The following is a 25,682-nucleotide window of genomic DNA, read 5'->3' on the forward strand; positions in this document are numbered from 1 at the left end:
GGCTCTGAGAATGATGGATACTTGAATTACCGTAATTTTTTTTTTCTTTTTTTTCTTTTTTTTTTTTTTTTTTTTTTTTTTTTAACTATCGTCATCCCCGCCTGGCTTGTTGGTTCTCAATATTTTCTCATCATTCCATGTCTACTTCTCTGCGTGCTATCTCTTCATTTCTATTCAGTATTTCTCTGTCCGCGAATTCTCACATCTACATCTACTGGAGACAGTTGGCCTACTTCAATCCTCCTCGTAGGACCCCAAGGCGGATATATTGCATGATGACCATTGCGAGATCCCAAGCGCCGAAAGCGGCCAGGTCTCGCGCAGCACGCCGTCAAACTTCTCCAGGAAAGCCGAACTACAAGCCATATTTGATGCACATAAGGATGCAGGATGCACGCCAAAAGATGACTCTGACAACTTCAAAAAGAAGAAGCAAACTGTCCGGCGGAAGCTGAAGCGGTAAGACCCCGAAATCTAGGTGAAATGGAACTCTGACCCTGCTTATCACACCAGCTTCTGCCTTGAACAACTTGATATCACTCCTGAAAAGTTCATCCAGGAGATATGGGCTGCCCATGTCAAGACATTTTTTGATTGGCTTAGGAGGAGGACTCACCAGAGACGCATCAAGGCAGTCGACTGTCAACTCTTATTGGCGGGTTCTTAAGTCTCTCTTTGTGGACAAACATGGTTTCAGCATTGATGAGGGTATGAGGGAGGACTGTGTCAATGTACATGTAAATGTACGTTCACCAGAATGCGGGCTGGCTGGATCTAACTAACATTCCCAGTATAAAAGTCATTTGATCAAGCTGTGGGGCTTCGTTTACTGCCCAAGAGAAAGCCATCCGGCACTAAAGGTGATCTCTACCCCATCCTCCATGACCACTGGACGCGCTGTACGAAAGCCTATGCCGGTGAGAAACAGCGCCTTTATGTTGCTGCCGGTATTCCGTCGTTCATCTCCGGTGCCAGGTTGGTCTCACTATTTGACACCCGGGTAAAGAAGGTGGATGAAGAGGCAAAAGGGAAACCAACAGTAGTTGTGGTAGTCTGCAGGAGCTCAAAGAGCATTGCGGGCTCTCAAAATCGCCATTCAAAGGAGACGAATTCTCCTGACCTTCAGCCGAAGGTGGGATTCTGGATCAGGTATCGAGATGGCGGATCCAAAGCACCAAGGAAACGCAAGAGGGAGCCTTCAACTAGCAATGAGAGATCTCACGATTCAAAGGCTCAGCAAAGCCATCAATTCCCTCAAACGACACCTTACAAAGAGATCATATCTGACACTGAATATGAGGAATCAGAACGCCATCCTAGTGGCGATACGAACCCTGACCTAGAGTATATTGATGAAGGGAGCGACAGCGATGAGAGGGAATCAATCGTCAGTAACGAGCCAGAGGGAGATAACGACATCGAGTTATCTATGGGATCCGTGGAGGGCGGCAATGGTAGTGATATCGTTGCTGGAAATGACTTCGATGAAGTTGATCGCTTCGTTGAGGATGTGACGGACGACGAGTACGATGCGAGGAGACTGGACCCTTGCCTGGCAGCATATTGAATTTCATATTATCTGTAGCCCCGTGGCAGGACGACCAAATATCCTCCTAGCCAAGGCGACCGTGCTTCATACCAAAAGCGAAGACAAGAAGCCGCGAGTTGTAATTCCCACCCTTTTGGTGGTTTCTGCCTTCGAATACTGACCAGCACTGCAGGAAAACGTTCGTCATCAGTCATAACCCAGAACCAATACTTGACCTCCTGGGCCATTTCCTGTCCATGGCTATCAACGATGATAACTTCACAGCCGAGTTCAAGTAGCTTGAGGATATCTACTGGCAACCCATCCCGTCGCACCTCCAGGGTATGAACTTGAAGATCAAGATAAAGAAACTCGACCAGCCAGTCTTCCGCCAACCCGAACGCACGGCAGAGGGATATCAAACATCAGAGACAAAACCCCTCAAGGCATCTACATGGCAGGGCTACCGCCGGCACGTCGGCTTACTGAGCGGGCTGGAATATGCCTTGACTCAGTATGTCTGGCGACGCTCGCTTATCAGCGCTATTATCAGTATGTGGCTTGTTCCTTTGAAGCTATAAATCCCTCTCCACTTTTCTCTCAATGTTCAATTTTGATGCCTCAAGTGTGCTTTCTCTCTGCATTCTATTCATTTTATCTCTGCCTACTTTCTGAAGCAGCCGTACTCCCCATGCGCTTCAAATGTGGGTACAATAACTGTGACATCTCAGCGGGTGAGGGATGGAATTTTAGAAGAGAGAATTGGTTTGTATCATAGAACCACGATGCAATTTAGCATAAGATGAACATATCAGTAGCAAAAGAGGAGTCAGGAGAATGTACTGTATTCCATCACATCAATGAAAGAGAAATGACATACATTGGTGGATCACAAAGAGAAACGAGACCTGTATTTATGGAGCCCAGGGAGTATCCTGCTTCTCAACCAGAGTCAATATTTGAGTGACCTTTGATTACACCTAAGTGCATCAAGAGGTTATCTTCCTGTTTTTTTACTATAAATTTCCCTCCCTTACACCCTGGAAACGCATCATCTTTTCCATTTCAATATCAAACCATTTGCCTGTTCTAGCCACCCAAGCACCGGTCACAAGGCATAAGCAATCAAAGGACTAAAGATGTGTTTATTGCTCTACTCAGTGATGGGGCACTTTTTTTGTTTGAGAAGGAGGGAACAAATAGTATGGGAGCTGAGAGCGAGAATGAATAGAAGCAGTCTCACTGACACTGGCACTTCAGCCTGCCTTAGAGCTGGCATTTCTCAACAGTTGGGAATGTAGCTGATGCAAGTACCTTAACAAACCTGATATTCTTTTTTAGGCTGTTCATTACTCATGTTGATAGAGACCTTTTGCTCAGATCAACATTGATACCAAAAGCACAAGCGGTAACTCTAACACGTTGATGCGACGCAGGGGTTGACAGGAGAAATTATGGGTGCGAGTGCAATTCTAGAAGAAAAGCCTCCGATAATTTGTTGAGTGAGAAGAAACTAAGATTGAATACAAAACTTCTGTTAACAGTAGACTGGGGTTTATGCTAGCGACTGATATTCCCGTATCCCTTAAGATTATCTGTCCAATTGTCAACCCTGGTTGATGAATGCCAACTTCTGCATGTTCGCCTTCTCCTTGCTAAAGCTGGGACGTATTTTGCGTGATCTTCAAGTCTCTCGCCAAAACATGGATATTCCGAGAGCAGGAAACTGAGTAAGGGTAGGTGAATTTGCTGAGTTACTTTAGGGCGAGAGGGCTGTATAAAGTTACTGCTTCTTTCTTGGCCGCTTGAATACTTTTGTTTGTTCCGCAGAGGAGGTAGTTGGCATATTCTCTTAAAATGAGTTGGCATCCATATATCGTAGACATTTCTTGTGAATCTGAATCTGTATGCTGTCCATCTCTCTTTGCCATCTAGAGCAGTAAAATCAAACTTGTGAATTGGATGACAGTAGAAATTGGTCTTCTCTTCTTCAAGAACAGCATAGTGACCATAGATCCTCACTGCTGTATGATCATGTGAGATTGAGAAAGCAACCTTGTATCCATGGATATCTCTTGACTGATTCTCTTTTTCCCGCTTCACAAGCTTGAATACACTTATCAATTCTTGTTTAACTGTCTTTTCTTTCATCATATGAGCTGAGAATGATATTTCGTATCTGTAGATTTTTTTTTTATACAGATTTCACAAGAGCCTGCAGAAGTTCTGTATCATCTCAGTCAAAAAAGTAACTGAATATAAGGACTATGTGTGAGTACTGTACTACTGAAGATGATCAATAATACACTTCTAGTTTGCACTCTGCATTGAGCATCATGTATCTTTCATATTCCACGGATGTCTCTGTGAATAAATTGGTTTCATAATTCATCAAGATAAAAAATGGACAGAAATAATGCTGCTTGTACCCTCTAGACTCATAAATAGAAACTGTGCAGATATCCCATGCTTACTGGCCTAAGTGAAGACAACATCAGAAAAAGAATATATGTACAGGACATGCATACATATCAACTTCAAACTTCAAACTCCAAAAACAAATGCCAAAATCCATCGCAAAAGAAAAAAAAAAGAAAAAAAAAAAGAAAAAAAAAAGAGAGAGAGGAAAAAGAACAAAAGGAATCCAACATGTTGATGAGGATATGGAAAAAATCATTCGACCGCGCTTGAGACAACAAATAAAAATAATATCACAACATAATCATCATCATATCATCACAAATCCCCCTCCCTCTTCTGCCGTTTATTTTTCCGCTTCTGCACCTTCCCATTCAGCAATCTGCCGCTACTCGCACTAGTACCACGTGCCGGCGACGGCGACGACGCGATGGGCAGCGACGCAAAACCCTTCGCGCCCGTTTGGCGGATCCTCTGCTCTGTGCGAGATAAGGTACGGCCAAGCCCCAGTGGCGTCGTGGGTGCAAGCGCCACATCGTACCCGTTCACGAGGACGTGAGGGCCATTCATGCCCCTAGAGCTGTCTGGGCCGACGCTAGACCGGCTGAAACGTGGGGCAGAAGTGGGAGCCGGAGGCATGGACATGGACATGGACATGGTCATCGAGTTCCGAAGTTCTGGGACATCATGCCACAAATTCTTGCCGTTTGCGAGGGTATTGGCGGCCATGCGCGCGGCGGAAAAGAGGAGTTCGTCTTCGTTGATTGTGGAATCGGTCAGAGAGCGGGATGCTGGTGGCGGCGGTTGTGGTCGTGGCCGCTGTGAGCTTTTCAGGTTCGTACTCGGACGGTCTAGACTGAGGAGTTCCTCGACTGTTAATAGTCCCTCCGATATGCTTCGGCTAGCTCTATACTGCTCCTTGGCAGTTTCGTCCTCTTCGATGGAATCCGCTTTTCGTTTCGCGATATCTTGCTCTATCAGCTCCCTCTTGGCAGCGTCTTGGCGTGCTGCCTCGCACTCCGCCGCCTCTCTCTTCGCAATTTCTAACTCTGCCGCCCGGAGTTCCTCCTCTTGTTGTCTAGCCATTTCACGCAGCGAAGCCTCCCTCTCAGCCGCTTTAATTTTCGCTTCCTCCAGTCGTCTAGCACGTAACATCTCTTCTTCCTTCCTAGCCTTCTCAAGCCGCTCGAGCCTGGCAGTCTCCTCCGCCGCAGCTCGTTTTCTATCACGCTCCCGCTCAATTTCACGTCGAGCAGCTTCTCTTTTTTCGGATTCAATCCGTTTTGCTTCCATCTCTTCTGCCTTTCTTTTCTTCTCTGCAGCCTCTCGTTCAGCCGCTTTCCGCTCGTCGATATCATCTTTGGATCCCTTGGGTTTATCAATTGAACTTGTAAATTCAAACTTCGGCGCTGGTGCTTTGAATGCTGTACAGAAGAGTAAGCATCGCAAACATTATGATTATCAACAATGGAGATCACAGCAAAAGCTAATCGTGGGCTTTTGAACCATAACTTACCTGGAGACTCCGCCGGCGATGGGAAAGGAGACGAGGATATATTTGATGTAGGGATTGGCTTATTTGTTACTTGGTCCTGCTTCGAAGCTGGTGCTGCCTGGGTTGTAGAAAATCTTGATGATATGCCACCAGCGTTGGTGGTTTGGTCACCAGCGGCAATTTTACTGGGCTGGCCAAAAAGTCCGGAGCTCGCGAACGGTGCTGGCGGCGTTCCTAAACGTCTATTAGCATCGAATAACCTAGAGCGGATGGGTTTATAAGTTACCTTTATCAAAGACGCCAGGCTGGTTGCCTGGTTGGGCACTCGGGAAAGGCCTAAATAAAGAGTCACGGGGTTGTGCACCATTCGCAGCCCCGGGACTCTGGTTAGGAGCAGTCATCGCTTCCTTCGGTTGGGAAGAAGGTGCAAACGGGATTGATTGTGGAAATGTTTGGTTGGGGGTACTAGTTCCTAGTTGGGAAGAGCTCGGTTGACCGAACGAAATTGTACGGTTTGTCGGTTTGAATGGTGAGTTCGTGGGAGCCGAGGGCACAGTTCGAGATTGTTGATTATCTTTCTGGACGCCAAAGCTTGAACCAAAATTGGATCCCCGGGACGATCCGAGATTCGCGCCAAACGTGGAGGAGAAAGTGGGTGGAGTTGATTGAGGTGTGGCTTGTGAAGATGGAAATAGGCTTTTAGAAGGTTGTCCAAATCCTTCAGGCGGCTGTGCTGTTATAGATGTTGATGTTGTACTAGCTGGTTGCTGTTTAGCACCGAAAGGAGACTATAAACCAAAGACCCTGTCAGTCTCCAAGCCCAATAAACAACCGAAGATCGAAGAAAGACAAATATAACCGAAAATCCAGTATCGTGACATATGGAAGGGAAGTATTACCGATGTTGTAGTTGCCATAAATGGCGATTGACCTTGAGGGGTGAAAGGTGAAGCGGTAGGGGACAGCTGTCCCGCCTTGGATAAAGACGTTTGCTGCACAGCTGGACTACTAGGCGAGAAAGGCTTCCCTGCGGCCCCTTGAAACAACTTGTTCGCGGCGAGGCCTGGGTCCTCAACGCTAGGGAATGAAAAAGTAGGCTTGAAGGTTCCGATGCCCGCCTTATCAGATTGCCCACTTTTTGTATCGCGCGTTTGGGCTTCGTTTTCATCGTCGCTCACAAATAACCCATCCCCCTCCACATTCTGTTTCGAATCCTGTTGAAATGCCGGGTCCGCTTGTAATAGAGACTGGTCGATCATCCCGTATCTGGCAGCTTGTAAGACATTCATGCCAAGAATAAGAGCGACCAGCGTCCTTCCACAACGCTTAGATTCGACGTGCTCGTACGAAAATGTTTGTTGTGAGGATGGTTGGAAGGCTATTAATTACCAATTAATTGATGGTTAAAAGTAAGTCAGAGTTTTATAGTCAAATAACGATCGGTGAAATCACGGAAGGGAACGGCTTGGCAGGGCGGCATAAAAGGGGGCTTGTTGGTTGGTAAAAACACGCACCGACAGAGTCAAGTGGAAAATGGCCCCAATTTAGATACATATGCCCATCAGAATTTGTAGCAAACTGGAGCCCTTGTTCCTCGCAAAATTCAATTGTTTGATCGTTGTCGTCAAATCCCAGTGCCCCAGTAAGCTCATCAACCGTCCATTCTTGGTTTTTATGTTGTTGTGAAAGAGGATGTCGACAATAGGCTTTCCATATTGATCGGATTGCCGTTTGTCGGACCTGGTTGAAGTAGATTTCCGCAATACACGCCAAGAGATAGGGGACGCTGTTAGACTGGATGAGACGGAAGAAACGCGCATAAAACCCCTGCGCAATGGCGTTTGTCCTTTTCGCATCCAAGGTACCTTGATACTCCCAAGTATTCCCGGCTGCAGCGAATAGCTCAAGTGCAACCTGAACACGAGGAGACTGTAGCAATTCCCGAGGCCATTTTTGTACTCGAGCTTCGAGGTCGGGCCGCTGGTCGTGGATGGAGAACACGATGTAATAGGCTCGGAATTCGTCCTCGTTTGGAAACTTGATCAAATCTCGGTTGTCGTCGTAGTAGTATAGGAGAGATAATAAGGTATTATTCAGTTGTTCCCGTTCCTGGTGATGATCAAAGGGTTCCGAGTTCTCAGGGCTGGACAGGAGATGGAGAGAAACGATGTGGAACCGTGCAATTCGTTCAAGGCACTTCACTGCAATTGCGACGTCCTGTGCTTGAGTAAGTTGTTGAATAGATAAATCATTGCGAATTGACCGTGTGCGATCCCAGAGAAATTTGTGAGTAAGAGCTAAAGTTTCATCATCCACTACAACATGTCGCAGAAGGTAGTTCATCGTTTGGAGAAGGGTCTTCGGAGTTCTGATATCTGAAGGTAGCTGCTCGTCATAGCCAGCAGCAGATCTTCTGAATCTTTTCAGCATTTTGGCCTCGACTGTATGGGATACCATGGACTCCGGGTCGGTAGACTGAAGCGAATAAGTCAGTGTCTGGCTAAAATCTTGATGGTAGAAGACGAATAAAATAAAAACCTTTTCACTCTTATCGACCATCTTTTGGACAATACGTTCCACTCGTTCGAATTCAGGACACATCTCTGTACAAGTGCCTGTCGGGGTAATCGCACTTGTCAATGACATAGGTTGATTTGGATCAGCCATTTGCCCGGTTTTTATGGCTTCTGTTCGTTGCCTAGCACGATCAAGTTTCAACTATAAATCCGATAGTCGGTTAGTCGTGGACACCCCTCAATTAGAGAAACCGCATCGTTTCGAGAAAATAGGAAGGAAGAAAACACCTGCTCATAGCGGCTATTATAGTCTTGCGGCATTCCGGATTTTGCGCTTCCGCCTGAAAGTTTGCCATTTCGTCGCCGCGGATCCCTGGAGTGGTCATTGAAAGACACATCCGTACCCGCAACCGCGCCAAAGGGAGAAGAAGGTCGCGATGATTGTCCACTTGAAGTTGCCGAACGCGAACCAAAAACCGGGGCCTTTACACCATTTTCTTGACTGCTCTTAGGTCGGGAGCCATTTTCGAGGTTCCCCCTTCCAACCCCTAAACCAATATAACTTAGCACTGAGCGCGAATTATCCAGCTTGTTGTAATCATTACCTCGAAATGGTCCTGGGGATGACCTGCTCGAGACACCATTTGGGCGTACAGTAGTACCAACTGAGATATCGCCCCGCCTCCCGCGGCCGCCTCGAGGCCCGCCGCGACTGGCGGCACGAGTTTTGGCACCTCGAGTACTATCATCAGTGCCAGGTGCGGGCCGCGATCCTGCAGTACTACCCCTCCATACGCGACCACGGGCAGATGACGGTCCAGAAGCCCCTCGTTTGAAACCAGCAGGGCCTGTCAGCGTCGGGGCCTTTGACGTAGCTGACATCCTGTTTGCCCTCGAGAAGGCAGAAATATCTGTTGTGTCATACGTTTAGATCATGCCATGAAAATAAAGAAAGAGGTATATAGGTAGGAGAGGGAATCGGTCCGTCGACGTTTTACACGGCGAATCAAAATCTCAGGTTGAATCGGTATATGAAATGAATCGTCCCGCGAATTGCCGGATCTCAAAACTCGGACTGAGATTTGTGTTTAAATATATGACGAAAGTAGACTGAACGATTTTAGACGTACGTATTCTTATCGGATAATTGTTGGCAAGGGTATTCCCAGGTAGGAACCGCTATTTGCACGAGTGCTGGTATCGAACCATTCCAGCCCCGATCAAAACCGCAACCTTCTCTTAACTCTGTTTTTCCAAGTAACCTCAAAACCTATATTTTCGGTGGTGGGAACCCTTAATACGACGGGCGATAGATAAGCGCTCAGCGGGAGACACTTGCCGCAGCGGGAACGGAGGGAGAAAAGCGGTGCAGGCTCCGTGGCAAGACCTCTCAACTACAAACATCGCAAAGAAAACAGAAGACTAGTTAGCTTATGAATCTATGGGAGCAAACACTATGATCAGAGCAATCGAACTTCCCCCGGGGGATCGGGCGCCGAAGGGAGGTGAAGATACAGGGCAGGGAGCGAGAGCAAGGGTAGGAGTCAAACGCGAGCGCCACAAAGGCGGCAATCCAGAGTAAGATACGTTAATACCTGTGGTGTGTAAAGGGTATGTCTAGTCAGTCGCTCAGAGGTGGTTTGCCGCAGGCACTCGATGATAAACCAAAAGAAGGCGGAGAGGGATAGTTCGAGGACTTTCAAGTTTCACGAGCCAAGGCAGACAGCGCGGGTGCTTGTAGATGACCCCGTTGCGGATTTGTAATTCAAGTTCCTTCCTTATAGCTAAGCGGTAATTAATAAGCTTGTTTGTTTGTTCTAGACTGGACAGCAGCCTCGACGAAGGCCCGTGAATGAAGACGCTATTGCGAGTCTTGAGATGAGTCGAGGCGTGAATACAAAATACGTGAAGCTTCCTGGCAGGCAACGCTAGGCTATTTTCGGAAATTATGGTTAACGCCGCGTTTGGCGCTTGCGGTTATAACGGCTAATTTCATTCTAGCAAAGTCATGTTTGCTTTAGAAGGAGACCTTTTCTTTTACGTCTAGAGACAAGGAGAAATCTGAAAAGTGCCTGCAATTAATCATGCCATCTCATACTATCTAGTAGGAAGGAAAGATCAACAAGTAAAAGCGTTTAACGAAAGGACGAACTAGTTCCTTAAGGTGAACCCCCCAAACTGAGCTGCGAAAAAAGTTCCAGACTTTTATTTTAGCAAGGCGCTGTTAATCAAGCCCAAGCCCCTACCAAACTCATGGCAGCCGCACCAAAGAACACAAGCAAACAAGCATAAATTCGCCTTTTACCCCGTAGTATGCGCCAGCTCTCATCGCTCAAGAAATCTTCAGCCAGCAACTCAACCAGTGAGGAGTAGACAAGCAGACCTGATGAGATAGCGTTCATGACGCCGACCATTATGAGGCCGACTTCTGAGTCTGGGTCGTAGAGGGTATGCGTTCCTAGGCCGATTGCTTGGCCGAGAGGTGTACTAACGAGGTATTAGCATGTGCGTTCCGACAGACAGTGGTACTTTTTGAGGTGAATGAGGTTTTTTTTCTTTTTCTTTTCTTTTCTTTTCTTTTTTTTTTGGGGGGGGGGTGTTTATAACTTACGTGCAGCCATATAATAGGGCCATAATCCATGGCTGGTAAGTTTTATCCTTCCAGTCTATCACTGCGATGCGCGAGCCTAGAGCGAGGCCCTCGAACGTTTCTGTAAGTTATCCCCGTCTCGTTAGTTTCGCTTTAATCTTCCGGCTGAGGAAAGTCCGGCTTTGATTGTAAGGGAAATTGAAATGCTGGGGCAGGACATACGATGAAAAGCGATAGCAATCAACAAAACCACAAATGAACTCCCCGTGGACACCGCCAACGCCAACCCGATAAAAATACTATGGAACAAAATCCCCATTTCCAATAACATGCACTGCATCACAGCCTTCTTACGCTGCTGCTCCGGCGTCAACTTGATCGATGAAAGCTCATCATCGCTCTCCGACTGGGGTTCATCAACATCGGCCTTGGTCTCCGCTGCCGACACCGCCGCCGATACTCGTGGTCCTTGTCCTCGACCTGGTGACTGCACCCGCTCCATCTCCACCAAATCTGCGTTAATATGCGCCAACTCGCGACCAAGACTACTCGAATTGCCAACAAGCGGCCGCTCGCGGCGCAGTGAGGCATCCGTCGTAATACTGGGCCGCGACTTCAGTCGATCGGAGTCGGGTGTCTTAGATGTCTCAAAATCATCTCCGCCGCCTCTGCTTCCACCCTGACCGCCACCACAACTACCACCACAACAATCATGCCCCTTCTTCTCCTGTCCTCTCATATAAACACTCCTATTCCCCCTATCACTACAACAATGCCTCCCAGGACTAAATATCATCTCCACAACCGTCACCGATAACACGGCCGCCAGCGCAATCGCACCAGGCATGGGCTGGTAATCTACCGTCCAGAAACGAGGGAGACACGGATCATTTAGCGAGCCGAAGGCGGTGGGCAAGAGATGCACAAAGGCCGTTGCGAGCAGGACTCCCGTGCCGAAGTGGCGGACGAGAAAGAGGAACCAGGCCGGGATGCGGAGGAAGGTGAATTTGACGGCCACAAGGGGGAATGAGCAGGCGAGGGTGGATACGGAGAGGATGATCATGAGGGCGCCGACATGGAGGGGGGTGTTGTATTCGCGGTCGGAAGCCGGATTGTTGGAGCAGGTTCCGCGCCGTTGTAATCGGGTCGTGGGCAGTTTGTGGGATAGGTTTGATTTTAAGGTTGCTGCTGTGAGATTGGTTAGCTCCTTGTTTCATGCAGATATATACATAGATATTCGGAGGAATGAGAGAAGAGTTCTAGGTCAACCGAGGGTGGTTTTTTAGAATAAATCAAGGATACCTAAACATACCATAAGCTAACAACGAGCCTCCAGCGGCATAAGATATATATGCAAACAATACAAATAACGCGATTCGCCAGATCCAAACTCGACGCTGGCAAGATCGCTGGTCTGTCCCAATTGCGGGAGGCCAAGCACGGGTGGCAGAGCAGGTGTCTGGAGTCATCGAAATAGTTGTTAGCATGAATATTTCTTTCTATCCTCAACTTATTCCCGAGAACAGCTTGTGCGTAATATAAATTATAAGCAAATACCTTCTTTGTTCAAAAAATGACAACCTGCATCTGCGCCCTTGCTGGCCAGAGGCGGACGGTAATTCTCAGGCGGTCTCTGAAGAAGACCATCCGAAGTCTGAGCAGAATCGCAGGACAGATGGGAATCCCGATTCCGGTATGCCCTGGAATTGACAATACCGTTGAGGTCCTCGCATGTAGTCAGGTCGGCTGTCAACAATGGTGGGCTTTGGTTCCAGTCTGGATGGTCGGGGCATTGATCGGTTCGGGACGGGCAGTTCATGATAGGCGGGTTTGAAGACAAGGTCCCTTTTTTTTTTTTTTTTTTTTTTTTTTTCCCGCCTATAGGGGTTTTGGGTTCGCTTGATTTATCAGAAATCCAATATCCGATGTATGTACTCCGTAGAGATATATCGAGATAGATATGCAACAAAATACGTTCAGGGATATGGCAAGAGATATAGGCACAACGTCGGGGTCAGAAAGTGAGAAAAAGAGTTCGGGATGACGAATCCGCTGAGTTTTCGATCCCCGCAGAAGCAAGCGTTCTATGGGCCGGCCTGTGGAATACCGCCAAGATACAAGTGCTGTTATTGACTTGTGAGGTGTTATTAACGTCAACGGTCAAGGAATACTAGCCTAGCCCTTTGAAGCCCGGTTTTAGGCGAGATCGCACCGTACACTGCGTTACAGGCGGGACGGCTTGGGTTAGACGAAAACTGGCATTGAATTCGGCGCTAGCAATTGTCTGATGGGAATTTTAATAATGTCGTAATATTTTGCGCAAGGTGAGAGGGGTACGACGAGATTTACTGTAACAGTGAAAGATGGGCGAAAGATGGATGAAAAATAAATCATTCCTCTAAGAGATAAATATAGTCTGGAAATGAGGAAACCTTTGAGATGTACTCTTCCTCAAAATTGGCCACATGCAGTGGCGCATTCATTATTATTTTAAATTAATTTATCTCATTCCTCCTCCCTTTCTCAAGGTTCCGAGTTCCCAGGGTTGGTGTTGTGCCTTGAAGAGTCTAGGCGTGGCCAATCGTCAAGACCAGCCAACCGGGCCGGTTTGCTCCATGCGGATCTTGGTTGAGCGGCGGGTAAATGGAGATTACAGCACCGTGATTGGCTAGATATGGTCTTGGCAGAGTAGTCTAAATTCTCAGATGAAGAAGCAGCGACGCCTTATAAGGCTTATAATAAGGAGAGTATCCTACAACCGATCGATAAGATATAATAAGAGTTTGTCGCCGTTTCTGCCAAATAATTCCTGATCTTATAGAAAGCCTAGTTTACTATCTTGCAAATAGAGATGTTTAGCAGACCAAATTTATAATTCATCAGTTCGGTTCGGCTTGGTTCTGGGCCCTCTTATAGGAATTATTACTGGATGTTCATTTTGACACTAGATAATGGAAAAACTTTCATCTCCAGCCAACCAAACAGCAAAATACGCTGCGTAACTTGCAAATTGTAATAAGCCAACTGATAAATCCTGTTGGGTTTCAATGAGAGTTAAGGAACTAAGAAACACTAACGCAACTTGGTTAGATCTCTGTCCCACAAACCACGAACCCCTCTTCAGACTATTATTAATATCTTATCAATCTCCACCACGAAGTTTCCACTGGTAGAGACTAGAAAATGAGCCCACCGAACCGAACCGAGCCGATATTTCTCCTAAACCTCCCAATGCATCCGAGGATAGCACATTGAATAGAGTGGCACATTTGTGTAAATTATGTTACGTGCAGCTAGCTGTCAGGAAAAAGAGGTTATACACTACTGAACGCCACCAACATCGTATTACTACAATATTTCTCATCATCATCAGCTTACTACAACGCTTGTCTAATACTTGCTTATGCTAGCTCTCTTGGCTCGCACATATATTTTACTATAAATAGCTCTATCTTTTGTATGAAATAGATATATTAGATAGTGTACGGATAATATAACAAGCAGATCTTGATACAAATAAGATTCATATGTCTCCAACATATTCATCCGTGACACCCAATCCGACATTGTATCAAGATCCATATGTCTCCAACATATTCATCCGTGACACCCAATCCGACACTAGCTCCCTTGCTCCGGAAGAGGAACGGATATTGTAACCTACCTAGTTTCCACCGGGAATCCTCAGGGAAAGTGGCCAGATAGTTTCTTTCTAAGGTTTTGTCTTCAAACATTATATATCAGCATCGATCTGTCCATCTGTAGCGGACTCACCTCGTACTTCTACAGTAACGTTACTGGAAAGTTATCAATGCAACAAAAATGCGTACAAAACCACTTTAACATCCTTGCAAGTAGACATCATCCCACGGCTGTCCTAGACTGAATCAATCACAATGGGAAGATGAGGCAAGAATGTTTGTTGTCAGAGCGAATGCAATTCAATGAACCATTTATTCCGCAAGACTTGGGAAGTCCATGCAAGAGGATGAGAGAGTAGATAGAGCTGGAAAGACAATTCGAATACTCGGTGGACATTGCCTCTCTCTGCTGAAATGTTGTATCTAGACTAACTTTGTTTGAGTACCACGAATTGACCTTCCATTAGAGCGCAGAAACATAAGGAGACCCTGGTGCCGGACGGCGTGCATGCTAACCCCCAGAAATGGCGGGGAAAGCTATCGAATGATGGCGGATCGTCGCGGCATGTTTCAGCCACACTTCTTCAGTCGCTTTGTTTTTCTTGGTAGGGTAGGTCACCGTAGGTGATTCATAGAAACGTCATTTGAAGGATAAATGAGTGAGCAACGCCGCGATTGGGACTCCACAATAATTCGCTCCCGAATTGGCCTGCGTATGACATCAATGCAGCAGACGTGTCTATCTACTCATAGCTCCGCATTTTTCACCATGCCGTGCCCCCTAATTTGACTTTAAAGAGCATTAACATTCTTAGCGTGTGAATAGACTTCTGTTCGGGTGCCTTCGTCCACAGCCCACAATGTAACTTGTATCTTTTGTATGGGCTCACCATATACATAGTAAAAAAATTAATATCTTCAACCCAACATCAGATATGAGAGATATCAGTGTATATTTTTGAGCAGAGAAATAGAGTAGTATCAAAGAATTTAAGTATATTAAACCTTTTTACTTTTAAATTAACGCTAATATAAAATAAGCAGAATAATTTACTTCTATTTAAAAAAAATTTATATAATCACATTCTTTGTATTAGAATATACTTGTATCTTTTTAATATTGTACATCTGATGTTGTGTTGCAGATATAGTATATTCTAAAAACATGAATTGACAGGTACCTTTTATATGAGATACGCATACAAAAGGTACCTATTGTGGTCATAGTGGGGGAAGCGTCGGCCCTTGACCACCTGGTTCCCTTTTTTCCTTTTGACAGAATGATCCGATCCTTAACAAACAACCCTGGTTTGAAGCATTTGGAGTTTGCGATGTCCGTTGGGGAAATTTTAGGTAGGAATGTTCAGAAAGAACCACGTCAAGTTATCAACACAATGTTTTTAATCGCCTATGACGCTAAGTTTGAAGGCTACCGCTTGCCGCGTCTAATGTCACCGCTTTCCATTCTCGGAATACTGCCGCTTTGGAGCGAACACACCATCAAACTTTTTTGTTTCTTCTCTTCTCTTTTTTTTCTTCTTCTCCCCCCTTTTCCGCCCCCTCCCCAAAGAGGGGCGAATTGCGAATTTAGGGCTCATTAATACCACTTCAACATCGCATCAAGATGAAGTACATTTTGGTTTCGGGAGGTATGTTTTGTACCTTGTGATTCCGTGTGTTTTTCGCCGGAGTGTCTGACGAAACCTCTCGCGTGCAGGTGTCATCTCTGGGGTTGGCAAGGGCATTATTGCCTCCAGCACTGGGCTACTCCTGAAGACTCGTGGTCTAAAAGTGACCAGCATTAAGATAGACCCATATATGAATGTTGATGCTGGGACTATGAGCCCTACAGAGTTGGTTCACCCTTCCAATTTGAACTCCTGGTTTCCCTCCCACCCGTAAAAGACCCAATAGAGGGACAACTAGAACTGACTGGGAACATAGGCATGGGGAAGTATACGTTTTAGATGATGGTGGGGAGGTTGATTTGGACCTGGGAAACTACGAGCGCTACCTGAATATTTCCCTGAGTCACGAGCATAATATAACCACTGGCAAGATCTACCTACACGTTATTGAGCGTGAACGCCGTGGCGACTATCTTGGCAAAACGGTACAAATTGTACCACATCTGACAGACGCAATCCAAGACTGGATTGAACGTGTGGCTAAAATTCCCGTTGATGAATCCGGGCAAGAGCCAGACGTTTGTATTGTCGAGGTTAGACCCCCCCTTAGGGACCCGGATATCTGGCCCCATTTTTCAAATTCTGAACTTTCTCTTTATCACAGCTCGGAGGCACAATCGGAGACGTGGAATCTGGTGTCTTTTTTGAAGCCATGCGCCAGCTACAGCGACGAGCCGGAAAGGGCAATTTTCTACAAATCCATGTTTCTTATGTCCCCGTAATTCCACCTGGTAGCGGCGAGCAGAAGACGAAACCAACCCAGCGGGCGATCAGCGATGTCCGGAGCGCAGGTCTTAGTCCAGACTTGGTATATCCTACATTTTGCTCCACCCTTCACATTTCCTGCCCTATTAGCTGATTGTTTTGAACCTTCTAGATTGCTTGTCGTTGCGAGAGACCTCTCGAAGATCAAACAATTGTCAAAATCGCCGGCGCCTGTCAGGTTGATCGTGACCAGGTTCTCACAGTACACAACGTCTCAACAACCTACCACGTTCCCGTTCTTCTTGAGAACCAGGGTGTCCTCTCGACCATTAACCGCGTCCTTCAGCTTGATACTGTCACTATACCTAAAAATCTTGTACAGCAGGGCAATGCTACATGGACTGCGTGGAAATCACTGGCGACAGCTCATGATCATACGCAGGAGACTGTGTCTATTGCTCTTGTTGGCAAATATACAGCCCTTCACGACTCCTACATGAGTGTAAGCAAGTCGCTGGAACATGCGGCTATGCATTGTAAACGGAAAATTGACCTTATCTGGGTTGATGCCTCTCACTTGGAAGAGACGACTCAAGAGATCTCCCCCGCAGAATTCCATAAAGCATGGCATGCTGTCTGCATGGCAGACGGAATTCTCGTCCCTGGAGGTTTCGGCTACCGGGGAACGGAAGGAATGATCAAAGCTGCCAAGTGGGCCCGTACCAACAACGTCCCCTACCTAGGCATTTGCCTAGGAATGCAGCTTGCTGTCATCGAATATGCACGCAACGTCTGCGGTATAGATGCTCATAGTGAGGAATTTGACGAGCACCATTCAACCCCGGCAATTGTCTACATGCCTGAAATCAACAAGGAGAAGATGGGCGGGACGATGCGATTGGGCAAACGACCCACCATCTTCCAGCCTGACACGGAATGGTCTCGTCTGCGCAAGCTATACGGAGACGCACCTGCCATCTGGGAGCGGCATCGTCATCGCTACGAAGTCAATCCAGAGATGGTGGAGCAGCTGGAGAAGGCCGGGTTGGCATTTGTAGGCAGGGACGAGAAAGGTGAGCGGATGGAAATCATCGAGCTCAAAGACCACAAGTGGTATGTTGGCGTGCAGTTTCACCCAGAGTATCTTTCTCGAGTGCTTGCGCCCAGCAAGACGTTCCTTGGCTTCTTTGCTGCCGCCTCAGGCTGCCTTGAAGAGATCACCGACTCGTTCAAGGACCGCCATGACCTTAGCCGCCAGGAAATGGATCCTGCCTTGATTCCAGCGCGATAGGTGAATTCGGAAAGAGGAATGAATGGGTGGAAGCAGTAAAAAAAATGAAACATATGCTTTTGGATTGCTTGGGGCGCAAGTTGGCGAGAGGCCATCTTATTGTTCTCTGTATTTTGCTCGAATTGCAACTTGCAAAGCGTCATGAAGATCGAACTCGCCCATGTTAAGTGGATGCAATATTAAACATAGAAATATTTTCACACGTATATAACCCACCTAGGCCTGGGCATGTTGCGAATGAAATGGAATGTGGATTTGATTAATTTCTTCCCCCTAAACTCGTGACATGGTGATTATTCTTTTGACATTTTGATCAACATCACTCTCGCCAGGAATATACATGTATCGTATCTACCACCAAAAGACCCTTCATGAGTATTGAATGTCTGGTATTATTTTTATTTGAATAACTAAGCTAAGTGGGCCTGAAGGTGTCTTCGATCTGGTAGGCCATTATTTGTGTGTAGAAAAGGGGCATCAAATAGGGATAAGTTATATTATTGCATTTGGGGTTCAGGACCCAAAAAATAGGGTGGGGAAGGAAAAAAAGAAAAAAAAGAAAAAGAAAAACACAGTACAGGTAAAAAGGGCGATAAAGAGCTTTGGGGATGTTTTAGGGACAATTCACGGGAACAACTGGTGGACCGAAGATAAAAGAGAAACGACCAAGAGAAACGCTTTACGACTTCAGCTTTTGCGAAGGGTGGGGGAAGGGGGGGAAAGAGTAACTGCTGGTAACCGAAGGCTTGATGGAGGGTAAATTTCACGAAAGGACAAGTAGACCGGAATAAGAACAATAACAAAACCGAAAAGAGTAGCAAAAACCTAAGAAGAGAACTGGTCAAATTGGAACATGTGTTCCTTGCGTGTTGAACTTTTTGCTTGCTTTCCTGTGAGGCCATAGTTCAAACTGATGATATATCCGGCGCTGGAATATAAGTGTACCACAGCCACGGACGGTTAGATGAAAATCCGGTGATCTGGCTAGTGGTGGTTGGAGCGGTTGTCTTGGGAAACGAAACCGGGGGGTGGGGTGGTTGGGTTGTTGATTAAGGGAATTATGTACGAAAAGATGTGCCAAACAATAGGAAACTGTACCCATAACGCCAAAATGAAAAGAAAAACCGGACCTTGTTTGCCATTTTTTGGCATCGTTTTTCTCGCTTGAAAGCTAAAGCAGATGGCCGCCCAAAATCTGTTCCGTATAAGACTACTAACCGACCCAGAAAGAGTGAGGACAAAAAAAAAGATCGCTAGCTCCAAAAGGATAATTCGAAGTTTCCCCCCTGGATGGCGACAGATCAGATCAATTCAAAGGAGAAGGGAGCTATTTTATATTCTTCCCTTGTTCCGCCATCAGGCGGGTCGGGACCATCCTCACATAATAATGATTTAGGAATCTGTGCGGAACGATGGGTGAAATATAGGGCTACCACCCATCTGTTGTTGCGAACGTGTTTCCTGGAGGTCACGGATAGGAAGAGAAGCATGGGATGAAGGCATCATGGGCGACATGAATTGTTGTGGAATCATCCCTGCATTGCTGCTTGCATATTCAACTTGGATAAAGCCTGGGTGTTGAAAAGATGCCACTGGTGCCACTGGCCAAGCACCATAATTTCCCGCGGCCTGATTTCCTGTAACGGAGCCTCTTGGATTCATATATTGACCATCGACTGGGGATTGAGGCAATCCTTGAAAATAGTTGACATTAGATAGAGTTGCCCTCGTATCAATTGAGGCGGGACTTCCCATAGGGGTGAATTCCTCGTAGTCGGGTTTGATTCCCAGAGGTGAGAGAGAATTCGGTGTTCCAGCTTCAAAAGGCCCTGATATCGACGACGAGAAGATGGTATTCCTGGTTTCTGCGAAGGTGGGAACAACACGGTTATGCATCGGTAGAGTTTGGGGTGGCATTTGTAAGTTATTTTGCGGCCTACTTGAACCCGCCACTTCTGATACATGTCCCCCGCGAGAATCACTGGTCTCGTCGATGTAGCCAGGTTGCTCGGAGTCCGATGCAGTTTCTGGCTCCTCCCTAACGCAGCGATTCGTCTTTTCTCGTTTAACAACATAAATCAATGTATCGGCGTCTGACAAATGGATGGCCCATTAGATCATAGAAATTGGAAAAGGGGAGAATGATGAAGCACTTCACGAACCAATTTCTCCCCGCTCATAACGCTCCTCCTCCTCCCTTACTCGGTATATTTCATCCAGAACAGATGCTTTTTCGGTGGGCCTACATTGTTTCTGTGCTTCCTCACCAGCCGCTTTGAGTTTCCTGGCTGTAATACCATGGGATTTCCTCAAATTTCGAAATATATGAATAAGGAGTTTCACCCGGGCTGTGTATTTATAAGCTTCTGGAGGTTTAGAGGAATAAACTGGTTGGGGATCAGGAAAGAGCGGCTTACGTATTTTCCTCAGATGGTCAGGTTCTTTATGAATCACGTCAGCAGGCCACCACTCTGGCTTAGTTTTCTCGGGATCTCTAGTCTCTCCGGGTGCTGCTTTTCCTCCGTTATACGGATGCTTTGCCTGCTTCCGGGGCTCAATGAGCTTGATATAAGCCTTTGCGACCTGGCGACAGTTAATCTGCTGAAAGGCTCTGAAGGCTTCTGCGTAATAAGCCATCATTCTTTCCTCATCACCGATAGGCAAACCAATCTTGTTCACAGGATGGTCTTCAAATTCGTCGTCGTCTTCCTCCTCAGAGGCTCCATTAACCGTATACGCCAATCGCTGGCGCTTCTGCGCAGGCATATCTCTGAGGGAAGACAGATATCGGGGTCGTCTGGCTTTTGAACTGGACGCCGGGTTTATATTTGACTGGCCTGCATTCCACCTTAACAATTGATTTTCACGAAAATCTATCAGGTATACAAACCTGGAAATATCGCCTGGGAGGCGCGCTGTATGAACCCGTTTTCAAAGTCCGGAAGAAATATTTCACTCTTGTGGTGGTGCATAGACGGAGATAATTCACACCGGACATTCCCAGACGGATCAAGATATGCCAGGGCATAATGTCGGTATGGAATGTGGATTGCTGAACGGGATTCAACTGTGAACACATCCTTAGTCATGTTAGCTCCTCGGTAATATTGTGGATGGAGGCAGCATGGCATATCTACATACGGGTGGGGACTCCCAAGATTGAGTTCCCTCCATCGATTCACCGTTGCCAGATTTCATTTGAGAGTCTGAAGCGGTGGGCGTGGGTCTGACAACCATAGTGCTGAAGCAGGCCTTCCAATATTTTATTCGACAATCGGTTAGGGTTTAGGCACGTAGCACATATAACGTATGTACTGATTTCCCTTAGCTGTCCCAAGCCAAAGACGAGATATACGATGATCGGTCCCAAGGCGATCCGTAATAGACAGCACAGGGATCCCCAGAGTGATGAAGTGAGGGGCAAACAGGAAGAACAGAATTTACTAGAACCAAGAGATATGACGGATGAACAATGGATAATCGACACGACCTCCCAATACACCATGAAAAACAAAGTCGATTATTAGGAGCGTAATGTACTGACAGGATCCCCCAGTTCCGAGATATCTGGACGCAGAGTGAGTTCGTTCTTTCTTGGCTGAAAATGGGAGTAGATGTCGACTCGATGTTAGGTAGAACGTTTCGTCAGGATAACGATGCCAGCGATATTTGGCATGCTATTGTAGAAAAGTGATGAAATCAGATGTTGGAGGACGGGGAATGAGGCAGATAAATACGTCGAGGGCATGTCCGTGCAGTAAGTTCATTTGCCAGCTGGAGCGAGAGGTACATGAGGACCTTGATCTGCTAGCAAGACAGTGGCGGCCGTTCAAAACAAGTAGTGATGTCCAAGAAACACAAGCGACACGGCTCCACGGGGGGCTACTTCATCTTCCCCGGCTCTACTACCCCTCCAACTGCAGTGTGATCCGGCAGTTCCACTTGATTATTGTTGGAGGCTAAACTCCTTGGGTAGCTTCTCATTGATAGAGTGGGATCCACCGACCAGTGCTCGAACTAAATGGGGGGCGATCAGGGTGTTCGGGGAGCAAGAATGATTCGTAGCACCCGCCAAGAGACCGACAATGAATGCAGAGGGACCGTGCGGGAGCTTCAAGAGTAGTCTCGAGAGTTGTCGCAGGTGTTGGAAGGGAACTGGTCCTTCCCTGGAAAATACGGAGGCTCCACGGTCATGGCGAGATTTAACACAAGAGTTTGGGGGAAACGCCACCGTCAGCGTGGCATCTCGTTCAATAAGAAAAAGGAGGGTACATTTAGCTGATTCTCGAATCAAAATTAAATGCCGTCCTTTTTCTTTCAAGCAGAGGTACATGTACAGTACATGGTTGTCCTCCGCCATTTGATCTCCTGTTTCCTATTTCCTCTAGGGACTTCAACGCTCCCAAAAGGTTGTAAACCCATCATTGAATAGTGATCCCGAAGGCCTAGTTCAATAGAGCGCGCTCTTCAAGTTGGGCTGCCCAATGTCTGTACAGAACTGAAGAACACGAGCCCAGTAAGCATCATTACATGGATCCGTAGAATCCGTCACGGATCCAGATCGAAGTTGCTCAAGCCTCAGGGCAAGGGATATCTAGATCCTTGGTCCAACCGCTGTATCCGCCTCCAATTATGAAGGTTATTTCGGGGCCCCTTGTCGGGTTGTCCCGCCTCCAGAGTTCCACTTTGGCTGGGGCCTTGGAGAGATTTTGGCACATTATTGGGACATCCAGACAAAATCTGCAAGGTTCGATCGCGGGATCGGGGGTTGTGGGGCCGGTTTGGAGTCGAGACTAAAATCAGTTGAGTGCACAAATTAACCAAGACCAGGTTCTGTTCGCTCTGACCCCCTGAAAACTTGGCGACCTCAAAGGCTCCAAAGGGCAGCAACCTGGGAACGCAGCAATAATGATCGCAAACGGGGCAGCGCCAACAGGAAGCCCAGGTTACGGCCCGCTTGAAATTCCTCTGTTCGACCTCTGCGCATCTTCAGATGCATTTCGCAAACGCATCTCTCGTTTGCGTGCCGTAGTAAGTAACGGGGGATGCATCAAATTCACCCGATGGACAGCAGCCTTAAGTCCGGGTTATTGAGGCTTTCTCGTCCTGGCGTGCCTAGGCGGCGTGGGTCATCTCTGGTGACAGAATAGCTCAAGCCTGAATGCTTCCCCTGCCGAATATCAATCAGGCAGATACCGGTCTGACGCCGCTTCCCGACAATCCGGGTCAATGATAGTCTGTCATGGAGCGTTTGGAATCACACCTGGATAGCGTATGGGCTAGGTTGATTGAGAGAGCCGGCCGTCTCCGTGACACAACCAGCAGATGGAGGACATATTGGTATCTCGGGTGGCAAAGTAAACATTATTATTACTGTTCTCGCACGCTGCATGAGACTGTCTGATTCGGTGTTTAAAGTATGCCGGAAATCCTGCGATGTCCAACCCTGGCTGTTTTCAACAACTACATATTTGAGGCTGAGGTTGGGCGGGACTCGGGAGATTTCCTAATCTGGACACTTGGAGTAGTATTTTTCGCCAACATCCAGCCATTCCGCAACAACGTCAGCGGTTTATGTAGACCAACTGCGGAGTAGCGCTATTCATGCTATGGACAGAATATTATTCTTCTACGGAATTAGGGTATTAACGCATCTCAGACTATTATTATTGCTATCAGGGGAATGGAATGGTTTCTCTCCGCCAATCCGCGGGAATAACCATGACTCTCGTCACCAGCACGTCAAGAAGCGCCTCAGTCAAGCCTGGAAATCCGACCTATTCTTGAGGGCAAAGCAGACTCGAATCGGAGCCTAGCAAATGCAGATCTTGGAGCATTTTGGCTAAGACCTTGGAGTGAGTGACCTTCTGCATTCCCCAACATTTCCGTTCATTTCTCTTCTCGCCCCTTGAATCGACTGTGGCGTGCAGGGTAGGCACTTTGCACTTGTCCTAGTCTTCCTGGGATCGAGAAGCTTCCCAAGGTAGTTGACACCTTCGTTCCAAGAGTCAATTAACTATGAATGAAGCATCCCTAGGCTCGCCACAAGGATGCCAGTTGCGGGCTTGTGAAATGGCATGGACTCTTGATTCCCAGCCTGATGGTGGAGTTCAAACGAGATAGCAGCATTGCATCAGATGACATCTTATCTTGCATCGTGCAAACCCCCTGATCTTGCGGAGCCTAGGAGAGGAGTGCGGATCGAAGCCCTCGAAAGTGTGTAGGCCGGTTCACCCCCCTCTACAAGGCATCCGCGCGAACAACGCTTCACTTCCCAGGCCACTGCACCGCCTCGAATCGAATCCTATTAACTGTCAAGATTCCGGCTTATCGCTTACGTTATTTATATATCATTTGATCTTTTCTCCTATAAGGTAAATCAATATAATGTTGCAGACTGAATCGTCATGCGAGGAATTTGCCGCACCGAAATTGAAATGTGAGGCCGTCCAATGAACTGGAGTTGAAGCTCTGGTATACCGCGGGGCGACTCCACATGCAGAGTCTGACACAGGATTCGTGAGACAGATAGCTGCACCATATACGTTCGATGGTTCGTCCTTTAGGTGGGGTTAGTGCTGTTTTTCTTCGGAGATGCAATGGATGGAGTCGAAGAATTGTTGCCGTAGTCCACCTGCGTTCCGAGTAAGGTTGGCAGCAGGTCACCCGGATGGAGAGATAGTTTACATGCGAAGTTACTGGTGAAATAATGCTGTCTAAGGGGTTTTAAAACAACCATTGTCCAGACTTTCGTGTAGCTACTTCTTTTGCAGTGCAGATGGGATGGATTAAGGTTTCCAAAATGTGAAAACTTGGATATTAGACAGCGAGAAATTTCGGAAGGCTGTCCTACTCTATTTCCTAAGCATCCATCCCCGCAACATCTTGTCTGCCGACATCCAGGCTGAAGATCCATGAAGATCAATGGACCACCACCATGTGGTTCTAGTGCACTTACTGGCCAAAAGCACCGCAGCGGAATCCACAACCCCCTTTGAAGAACCCGATTTACTTAGGAGAATCATAAGCGGCTGGACATGGTTCTACTACGAGCTTGGAAAACATTTATTTAACAACAGCCAGCTCATTTGCGCCCGGCTTACTTTATCAAGAGGTATCTAGAGATATTGAAAAATGGAGGTATCAAACATGCGACCTACTGAACAACATTGCGCTTGTGAGGGTCTAGGTGCCCTCAGGAATATTTCTTTTTCCAAAATCTTACGTCCACACATTGATCGGCACGCCAGCAAGGATCGAGATGCATTCTGGCTCGCAGTCAGTAACTATGCCATGCAAACTTAATTCCACTCGCAGTGAGTGCGGGTAATTTAAGTCACAGAACTCAAAGCCCCGAGCCATCGCGGATGGCATACTTACTCTGATAGGAGCAATGAACAGACTACTTATCACGAGTATGCTCAATATTAATATCTGTCGATTATTTCTACATGATTGTCTTCGGATTCAAGGTGAGGTTTGTGCGATTCCTTGTGGCAAGCATTTGTTCTATTATTCTCTACGAGTACCGTGCGATCATCCCCAAAATCTCAAGGCAACCTTCCAAGGTTTGAGGCATAGTTATGCAAATCGGCGCCAACCTAATCCTTATTTGCTCTTGAGGTAATCTAATCGGAAGGTCTCTTGGATCGATCAGATGGCGATTTGCGGCGGTAATGCCAATAATGCTGATAATTCGATCAACAATCTTAAGTGGGTGGGTGTCAGAGAATGCAGGCAATATAATCTTGCTAGATGTCGAGTTGAAATATTCAAGTTCTACCCTACCATCAGTTGACAAAACCGGATA

The 25,682-nt window shown here is 46.9% G+C and overlaps 6 protein-coding genes across 7 annotated transcripts; 3 read left to right on the forward strand and 3 right to left on the reverse strand.

The window, feature by feature from the left end:
* Nucleotides 1-575: 575 nt before the first annotated feature.
* On the forward strand, nt 576-2,109 carry BDCG_09244 (uncharacterized protein; the record flags this gene model as incomplete). The annotated part of the gene is made up of 4 exons (XM_045425034.1): nt 576-743; nt 800-1,524; nt 1,586-1,667; nt 1,828-2,109. 4 exons carry the CDS (start codon nt 576-578, stop codon nt 2,107-2,109), a joined length of 1,257 nt encoding a protein of 418 aa, XP_045273615.1.
* Nucleotides 2,110-2,926: 817 nt separating this feature from the next.
* On the reverse strand, nt 2,927-3,483 carry BDCG_17937 (uncharacterized protein). Its single transcript, XM_045426977.1, has one exon. The coding sequence runs from the start codon at nt 3,395-3,397 to the stop codon at nt 3,089-3,091; it is 309 nt and encodes a 102-aa protein (XP_045282858.1). The 5' UTR covers nt 3,398-3,483; the 3' UTR covers nt 2,927-3,088.
* A 6,530-nt stretch (nt 3,484-10,013) lies between these two features.
* BDCG_09246 (ZIP Zinc transporter) lies at nt 10,014-12,986 on the reverse strand. The gene is made up of 5 exons (XM_045425035.1): nt 12,105-12,986; nt 11,860-12,006; nt 10,770-11,735; nt 10,569-10,668; nt 10,014-10,444 (listed from the first exon to the last, which is right to left on the reverse strand). Exons 1-5 carry the CDS (start codon nt 12,364-12,366, stop codon nt 10,186-10,188), a joined length of 1,734 nt encoding a protein of 577 aa, XP_045273616.1. The 5' UTR covers nt 12,367-12,986; the 3' UTR covers nt 10,014-10,185.
* Nucleotides 12,987-15,255: 2,269 nt separating this feature from the next.
* On the forward strand, nt 15,256-18,462 carry BDCG_09247 (CTP synthase). Its single transcript, XM_045425036.1, has 6 exons — nt 15,256-15,541; nt 15,617-15,837; nt 15,906-16,041; nt 16,133-16,409; nt 16,481-16,684; nt 16,754-18,462. Exons 2-6 carry the CDS (start codon nt 15,813-15,815, stop codon nt 17,870-17,872), a joined length of 1,761 nt encoding a protein of 586 aa, XP_045273617.1. The 5' UTR covers nt 15,256-15,541; nt 15,617-15,812; the 3' UTR covers nt 17,873-18,462.
* BDCG_09248 lies at nt 17,778-24,662 on the reverse strand. 2 transcript variants are annotated; one of them, XM_045425038.1, is made up of 6 exons: nt 24,300-24,662; nt 21,014-24,239; nt 20,763-20,939; nt 20,290-20,709; nt 20,035-20,220; nt 17,778-19,965 (listed from the first exon to the last, which is right to left on the reverse strand). In XM_045425038.1, the coding sequence occupies exons 3-6, from the start codon at nt 20,842-20,844 to the stop codon at nt 19,265-19,267; spliced, it is 1,389 nt and encodes a 462-aa protein (XP_045282859.1). In that variant the 5' UTR covers nt 20,845-20,939; nt 21,014-24,239; nt 24,300-24,662; the 3' UTR covers nt 17,778-19,264. The 2 variants fall into 2 exon arrangements, with proteins under 2 accessions (XP_045282859.1, XP_045273618.1); XM_045425037.1 differs by having other exon boundaries at nt 20,763-20,952.
* Nucleotides 22,505-23,807, forward strand: BDCG_09249 (uncharacterized protein; the record flags this gene model as incomplete). Its single annotated transcript, XM_045425039.1, has 4 exons — nt 22,505-22,619; nt 22,746-22,903; nt 23,109-23,212; nt 23,291-23,807. The coding sequence occupies 4 exons, from the start codon at nt 22,505-22,507 to the stop codon at nt 23,466-23,468; spliced, it is 555 nt and encodes a 184-aa protein (XP_045273619.1). The 3' UTR covers nt 23,469-23,807.
* Nucleotides 24,663-25,682: the final 1,020 nt, after the last annotated feature.

The sequence above is a fragment of the Blastomyces dermatitidis genome (genome assembly GCF_000003525.1).
Source record: "Blastomyces dermatitidis ER-3 genomic scaffold supercont1.14, whole genome shotgun sequence".
Classification (NCBI taxonomy): Eukaryota; Fungi; Ascomycota; class Eurotiomycetes; order Onygenales; family Ajellomycetaceae; genus Blastomyces; species Blastomyces dermatitidis.